The sequence below is a fragment of the Mus pahari genome, chromosome 16, assembly GCF_900095145.1.
Source record: "Mus pahari chromosome 16, PAHARI_EIJ_v1.1, whole genome shotgun sequence".
Classification (NCBI taxonomy): Eukaryota; Metazoa; Chordata; class Mammalia; order Rodentia; family Muridae; genus Mus; species Mus pahari.
The window spans coordinates 27,922,060-27,930,583 of record NC_034605.1 but is presented as its reverse complement, the minus strand read 5'-3'; the positions used below and the strand labels follow the sequence as shown (position 1 = coordinate 27,930,583).

At 44.8% G+C, this 8,524-nt stretch overlaps 1 protein-coding gene across 1 annotated transcript in view; it reads left to right on the top strand.

Moving 5' to 3' along the window:
• Positions 1–743: 743 nt before the first annotated feature.
• The window catches only part of Scgn (secretagogin, EF-hand calcium binding protein), a 40,028-nt gene continuing 32,247 nt past the window's right edge, over positions 744–8,524 (top strand). Inside the window, exons 1-2 of the mRNA XM_021216051.2 lie at positions 744–1,028; positions 2,158–2,228. Coding sequence (XP_021071710.1) covers positions 947–1,028; positions 2,158–2,228 — 153 coding nt within the window. The 5' untranslated portion in view covers positions 744–946. The remainder of the gene's footprint in view (positions 1,029–2,157; positions 2,229–8,524) is intronic.

The following is an 8,524-nucleotide window of genomic DNA, read 5'->3' as shown; positions in this document are numbered from 1 at the left end:
AGAGAGAGAGAGAGAGAGAGAGAGAGAGAGAGAGAGAGAGAGAGAGAGAGAGAGAGACTGGACTATAGGGAGGAGCCTCTGGAGGAAGGGCAGCCCAGCTGCTAAGGCTGGAAAGTTCAGGGTTGGGGGCAGGGTATGCCAGGTCGGGACTGAGGGATGCTGGGAGATCCAGGAGGCCAGGTCTGCTTTTGATCGGTAAAGTACGTACCTCAGTCCCTTGTCCCAGGGTCTGAAACCAAATAGTGGCCACCTATGATCCCTATAAATTCTGCGCCTTTTCCCTTTTCCTGACTCTAAGCACTTCTCCAATTTGTGAACCTTGCACTTTCTCCTGAGTGATGGTTATCGTTTTCGTCCCTTAACCTAAACAATATGCTTCAAAACTCCTGAAGTTTATTTTACCAATAAGTTTCTATGGAAGATCAATCATTTTAGTATCCTTCTTCTTCCCTCCGCACCACAGTGTGTGTCCCATCTCATCCAATCCATGAGGTGCCAGCGCTGACACTTGTTCAACCCTAAACATGGACAGCCCTTTCCAGAAAACCCCTGGAAGACATTAGTTTTGAAAGGTGAGTCAACCTGAAGAGAATGTTTTCGTGAGTTTGGCAAACAACTTAAACGGAAAGGCAGTGAGCCGTGGGCAGGAGAGACAGTTCCCAGTTTCTTTCTGTCTGAACCCCCGACATCCTCCTCACCCCATCCCTTTCCCCCTACAGCTGACAGGCAGAAGCCCCGCTGAGATCTGGCGGCTGTGCGGGGCGGGGCAGGAGGACGCCTGCGGGTTACCTCCTGGAGCCTGACATCTAGGCTGAAGACTGCTCAGCGACGCCAACGAGCACGGACGCCCTCGAGCCTGCCTTGCTCACTGGTACCTAGCCAGAGAGGGAGAAGTGGACGGAAGAGTCGGGAAATACTGCTAGGCGAGTTTATCCCCATCAGCACCATGGACAACGCACGCAGACAAACTCAAGCTCGGCTGGATGCTGCCTGCTTCTGGCAGATCTGGCAGCGCTTCGACAAGGAAGGTGAGTAGCTTTGGTCATTTGAGTGCCTAGCGTAGACATAGAGGGAACTGGAATTTCTCCTAAGCGCCTTTCCCTATAAGAAAAGTTGACTATAGTGCGTGCCTGAGAAACTACACTCAGCATATGCTGATTTTATACATATCAAGAAAGTGTCTGAAAATTTCTGAGTGGGCTGAGGACTTTCCTGCTTCCCAACCTGTGGCTGTGTGAGTGACGTGCAGTTGATATATTAACAGACATCCTTGCATATATATTCCAGGCTGTTGGGCCGAAATGCAGCAATCTGTGGTGCTTTGTAAATGTGACAGTTTTTCATTAGTGACTGTCACATTACCCAGTCTCCATTCTCTACAAAGGAGGATGAATTTTAGCAGTGTGCAGATTTATGTCCCTCTACTTCAAAACACGTTCTTGAAAATAAAACACATCTGTTTGCCATTTGGCCTTGTCCATTAGTAATTACACACACACACACACACACACACACACACACACACACACACACACACATACTGCCTGAAAGGCATGCTTACACACAAAAGCTAGGATTTTGTATTTACCCCTCTCAAGATATTAGTAGATAGATACTGAAGTAACAACAACAACAATAGCAATACAACAACAACAACAACAACAAAGTGTGAAGGTTGCAGAGATGGTCCAGCCACTAACATTATATACTGCTCTTACAGAAGACTCCTCAGGTTTGGTCCCAGCGCATATGTTGGGTGGCTCCCAACCACCTGAACTCAACTCCGGGAAATCTGATGCTAACTTCTAAGGGCACCTACACCGACTTGCACCACACCCTTAACCCCTAGACATACTCACATTCACATAATTAAAATAAAATACAAACCTTTTAAGAATAGGAAATATAAAACTGAGACCAAACCCAAATCTAAATAGCAAGGTCTGGTGGCACAGGCCTGTAATCCTAGCAATTGGGAGGTTGAGGCAAGAGGATCAGGAGTTCAAAGTCATCCTCAGCTACATAGCAAGTTTGGGGCTAGCCTGGGCTCTATGTGACACTGCTTCAAACCTCTCACCTGTAATATACTTTTAGACAAGCATTTTTCCATTTATTCTATATTAGTGACTATTATTTATGCCTATTTTCTTGCATTAGAAAAAGGTTACATAAGGGAGACAGAGCTGGATGCCTTCTTTGATCATTTGCTGGCAAAATCTGGCCTTGAGGTAAGTACTCATAGCACACAGCATTTGTGTATGTGTCTCTCAGCAAAATACGAACATCAGAGTCTTGTGCTGATTTGAACCCATAATCCCGTATGACCTTGTTTTTTCTTTGCTCATAAGATCTCTCCCTCTCCTAGCAACATAAAGAGATTTAGGCAGGTTTTATAAAAGGTCTCATCACATTAGGCATGCTGGCCACTGATTTTCACCGAAACATCTGTCATGCAGTTAGATTGCCTGCCTTTTGTGGACTCAAACAACTGTAATTTCAATGTTTCCTTGGTTACATCTCTGCTAATGGATTTCAACAAGAGGTAGGGTAACTCCTAGATCAAAATACATAGGAGTGGAGAAGATACTATGAGTTTTAATGTTCCGTGTTCACACATGACAAACAAACCATTTAAAATCACTTCCTTACGATCTTTTTGATTAAAAGAGATTGGAGATTTCTCATGAACTGCTAAACCAGAGCACAACCAGTATCCTCAGAATCAGATATCAATGTAAAACAGTTTACTGAGATAGTAAATCTGTCTAGAGAGATGCGGATTTGTTCTAGAAGGTTCTTGTACCAAAGGAGAGGGGGAAAAAAATAACCCAGAGACACCAAAGGCCAGGCCAGCCTGTGATTGATGTTCATCATGGAGAGAAGCCCTTTGGGTGCGTGGTCATCTCAGGAGGACAGGCTCTGGAACTGCTGTGTTTGCATAAATTGTCTTCTCTAGGTTTCCGTACGTTACCTGGAGGAGCATTAAGGGTCACGAAGTCCCACTTTGGAAACTTGGCCCTGGCCATGGATTCCCCACCCTCAGAGTTCAGGGAAAGGTGTTGAAGGGTGGGACAACCAGCTAAGAAGTGAAAACCAAAGCAAACCAAACCAAACCCAAGTCACCCTTGGTCTCCCTCTGTCTGCCCCTCGTATTTTGTGCCTCTTTTGTCTCTCCTGTCCTGCCCACTTCTGTTCTAGGCTGCTCAGTGTTTATTGTTGCGTTCCTCTCTGTGTGTGTCTCTTTGTGATCTTTGTGTATCTCCCCCATTTCTGTGGCCCTCTTCTGGCTTTCCATACTTCCGCTCTGCTTTTCAAGGTTTTCTCTTGTCTCTCCGATGCCCCAAGTCTGTTGTTTCTCTTTTTTCCATCTCTTATCTGTGTCCTTGTCTCCATTCTATTTCTGCTCTTTATTTTTTACTCATAAGTTTCCTCTTCTCAACTCTTGGTCTCCTTTTCTTTTGTTCTCAGGGTCTCTTTCCTTATTGCCCAGTCTCTCTCTCTCTCTCTCTCTCTCTCTCTCTCTCTCTCTCTCTCTCTCTCTCTCTCTGCAGTCTGCAAGGCACAGGGTAACAGGAGAGAGGCATAGATCTCTGTACCCCTTCTGTGCCCTGCTCAGATCCTTGCATCTGCTTCTCTCCAGCCTTCATTATTGCCTTTGTGTGAGCCATGGGTCTAGCTTAGGAAGTGTATCACAGCGAAGGCTCCTGCTACCACTTCGTCACCCACTTTCCCATGCCAGCCACCCACTCCGAAGCCTCTGACCTTGAGTCTGCAAATGCTCAGGCTTTGGTTTTGCAGGAACCCATGATTCAACATTGACTCAAACTGTGGGTGGCTGGGGGATATTTGAAGAAAGCACACAGAGGAAGATCAGAGCAGTCAAAGCTGCCAGACCCTAAGACAGGATGCTCATCTCCAAAAAGAAACATCACTGATACTCCGGAGAAAGGATTTTGCTGGCTGGGGGTAGCTCCATTGTTATAGTGCCTACCTAATACGTATAAAGCCCCAGGTTTTATGTCTTGTGCTGTATACGCTAGGGATGGCAACAAATACCTGCAATGTCAACACTTGGGAAGTAGAGGCAGTGGGATCAGCAGTTCAAGGTCATCTTTAGCTACATAGCATAACAAGTTAGAGTCAGCTTGAGCTACATGAGACCCTGTCTCAAATAAATCTCTCTCTCTCTCTCTCTCTCTCTCTCTCTCTCTCTCTCTCTCTCTCTCNCNCACACACACACACACACACACACACAGAGTGTTTATTCTGAGAGAGGATTCTAAGGTCTATAACAGTGAGCTGTTGGCTCATCCATCACTGAGCGCTCAGACTGCATGCAGTTACTTCTTCCACAAAGCCTCTGATGGGGCTAGACTGATGGGACCATCCACTTTCGTGGCTGCTCTTTGTTACTCCAGACTCATTCTCCTGCATGGTGATGATCTGGCACCTGGCAACCTGACTAGGGGTGGTGAGGAAAGGAAGAAGGGACAGACACAGACACGTGGACTGAAAAGCTGCAGTCAGGTGGGCTGTGTACAGTCTGATGGAATCCACTCCTAGTTATGTAGTGCTAACTGAGCTCTTGGTGTTTTCATTATGTACAGCACAGGGCAGGAGCTAGGTAGTCTAGCTAGTAGGTAAGCAGCGTCAGGCTGTAAATGTCTGGGAGAAGGAAGCTGTGGCTGCTAGGCTTGGCATACACTGCTGACCGTTTGTGCTCAGATCAGAGGAAGGCTTTGCTCCCACAGAGGGAACTCTGGGTTCCTTGTTTGGCACTGGGTACAAGAGATGGGTCATCAGGGGCTCAGTGGTTAGAGATCTGAAAGGATAGAGGTTAAGGCTCAAGCTAAGGATGACGGCTGCTTTAATAGCTTCATGTTGACTTGCCTTGACATCTAGTTTTCCACTAACACAGCCGTGTTGTTAACTTCCCATGACAATGCCCAGAGCAGTATAAAGAATAATTGATTCAGTCAACAGAAACTCTGTTCCAGAGATGAATAAGTGATCCCAGTCCTAACATGGGTCTTACTTTTAAAATTACCTGAACTTTGACCTGGAGGCCTTCCTGGTTTAGTTCAGTTTCTGTATGGTGCATGCACATGTGTTCTCCCAAGAGAACCAAAAGGGTAGCTGCATTGATCTGTGATGGTGGATGATGAGGGAACTGCCTTATGGGTGTATAGGAAGCCCCATGACAGGATAGTGATAGCACAGTTCAGTCTGAGTCCTAAAGCTTCGGCATCAGGAAAGCTGACAATGTAGCCCTCAGTTAGAGGCAGGAAGCCTGAAACCTCAAGGAAAAGGTGCTGAGGCAAACCCTGGAGGCCAGGGACCAGGACGCTTGGGTTTCTGATATTCAAGGCAGGGCATGAGCACTTTGCAGTTTTTAAAGCAGAGTCAGGAAGCGAGTTTGCCTTCTGTGCTCACTTTCTCCATCCCAGCCATGATATCCGTACCCACTCAAGTTTGTACTAAGTACTTTGTTATTCCATGAAAAAAAATATGTGGCAAAAGCAATTTAAAGAAGGAAGGGTTTATTTCAAGTCTCCATTTAAGGACACAGTTCATCATGCTGGGGAAGGCATGGTTGCTGGTCACATTGTGTATCCGTGGCCACAAAACATTGAGAAATGTGTGTTCGTCCTCAGCTCGCTTTCTCAGTTTAATTTAGTGCCAGATCCCAGGTCCTGGGGTGGTGCCATCTACTTTCAGGGATGTGGGTGGGGTCATCGATTCATAGTTAAACTTTTCTAGAAACACCGGCACAAAGTTGCTCAAAGGATCGTCTCCAAACTCCATCAGCTTCACCAATAAGATTGCCTATCACGCTCTCCAATCTACACAGGCTCCTATCATCGAATACCCTGGGAACACCTCACAGGCTGACTCAGTAATGTTTGCCAAGTTTCTAGGTATTCCTTAATCCAGTCATGTTGGCACCCGACAGAACCACCATCGCCCAGACAAACAGATCGCGGCTGGGACCAACATGCCACCGAAACACCCTGGTTCTGGATTTTAATGTCCACAGAGTGTGAATAACCACATCTTCGTCTTCCTATTTCACAAGGAGCCAGCATGAGTAGAATGTGCAGTTGAAGGGCCCGCGGTGCACATGTTCTTGTGACCATGCTGTCTCCTTGGGTTCTGATCTTTCCCAGCCTTTCTTATGCAGCCCCTTTGCCCACCACTCACCAAAGGGTAACTGAAGATATATTTCTCAATCACGTAAAAGCCTCTGAAATCACAATCAAACTATAGCAATTTTCAGCTTGTGAGAGCAAGTTTTCCAAGTCCCAGCCTTCGGAGACTACCACATGCCATGTCCTCACTGTACTGGTTCTGAGAGTGAAGGAAGGCAGGCAGGAAGAGAAGGGGAATTGCTGACAGTCGGCCAGTCACCGCAGGGACTCACAGTATTTGCTCATTGTGACACAAACAATCCAGCCACTGCTTCCTGTTTTGTCACCAGAGGCTTTGGTCTCAGCTCACTAATGTCCCCTCCCACGTTTTTTTCATTTGGTGTGAGCTCACTTAGGAACCTATTCAATTTTTAAACAAGGTCTTTCACCACTCTCCATTTATAATCCTCAAATGAATACATTTGGTTGATGTCTTTACAGAGTCAATCTGTCCCAGTCCTCTTATTTTAATCATTTAGTCATTATTTTAATCATTCTAAATATAAGGCTAAAGCCATCAGCCCGGCAGATGGCTTTGGTGTGGCTACAGCACACAAATCCATTTGATTAATACGCTGTCATGATATAAATACTAGTGGTTCTTTTTTTGGCTTAAAATTTAAAATAACTGTTATTTTATTTGATCTTTAGTTTGTACTAACAGAGCCTTTTGGTTTTGGCAGAGTCTTATCTCTGTGAAGTTTATTCCAAATGAAACTTATTCTGCACTTGCACACAGATGAGACCTTGATTTACTTGTTTCTTTCTCATGCATGCACGTCACTGAGTTTTTATGTTTGAGTATCCTCCTTCCAAAGGTAACAAGCGAGAAACAATGGGACACAACTCCATTTATTTTTTTTATACTTTATTTATTTTTATGAGTATCGGTGTTTGGCCTGCCTGTATATATATTAGTGCCCTTGGAGGTCAGAAGAGTAGGTCAGATTCTCTATAGGTGGAGCTGTAAATGGCTATGAGACACCATGTGGATACTTGAGAACCTAACTGAAGTCCTCTGTAAGAACAGCAAGTGCTGCTAATGGCTGAACCATTTCTCTAGCTCCATAACTCCATTTTTATACGTGTTGATAAATTTGCTCATGATTAAACATGGAAGAGGTAAATATTGATCAACTGGCACAAAACTCAACGGATTCCTATATTTCCTCATGTCCACTTCAGTCCTAGAGGCATGGCAAAAGACCATAATCTTAGCTTTAAGGAGCTTGCTGCAGAATGGAATGTTTTAATCTTAGAGGATCCAGTAGCTCAAATCATCAGTTAAGAGCATTTCCTACCTTGTTTATAATGCAATATCAAACACACACTCTGTTTCTTCTTCCTGAAACTAGTGAGACAGGAGTCCAGTGCCAGGGACTCTGTTCTTGAAGTGATGTCTGGGTTTTCCCTATCATGAAGTTGATTCTATTGACCAAAGAACCAGGACTTCCAAGGATGGGCTTTAAGCTTCAGGGTCGTATACAGGTTAGAGCTAAGCAAGGATGACCATGGGCTGCCTGAATTCAAAGATAACATGAATGAGGTCCAACCAAAATTGTAAATGTGAAAACGATACTAATTTTCTTGATTAATTGACTACATGGTTTTCCAAAGTGAACTTTGTAGATGACAATGTTTTGTCACCTGTCAAAAGGTTGGACACATCTGAGAATCATGTTGTTCAACTAATTGTTGAACCTCTTTGAAAAAAACAATATAAAAGCAAGTCACCAAATTGTCCCTGGATTGTTTGAATTTCTTGTTTAGAAACCATCTGATTCTAAGTTTTAATGACTCTGCTAGACAGCTTCTGTTCTATCGGAGGTAACAGTGTCACTTCAGGGAAGTACAAGAGTAGACTTTTTAAATTGCCATGTTAGTCTGGGTCTGCAGTGCCTAGCTTCTCAAGCCATCCTTTTTTTCCTGCTTCGAGGTGGGCAAAAGGAAACAGCAGGCTCCTGAATCCTGAGAATAGTGCCTCAGACACTGATCATTTTCTCCTTCACTCTTTTGAATCGCCAAGACTGATCTGGAAGAAGCATACACTTGATTGAGAGTAGCAATGGTCATGAATTGGGTTTTCCTCTTGTCACATCTCAAGATGAGAAGGGGAGTTGGTGTTGCTCTTCAACCTTGTTTTACACTGTTGGAAACTGGTGCCACATCATCAGCCAGGCTGAAGTGACTGGTGCCCAGGACAAAAGGACATTGCTGATAGGCCAATCAGGTGAAAACAGAGACAAACCACAGCCAATAGAACACATGCGCACGTGCGCCCACACACATACACACACACACACACACACACACACAAACACACATACATATACCCA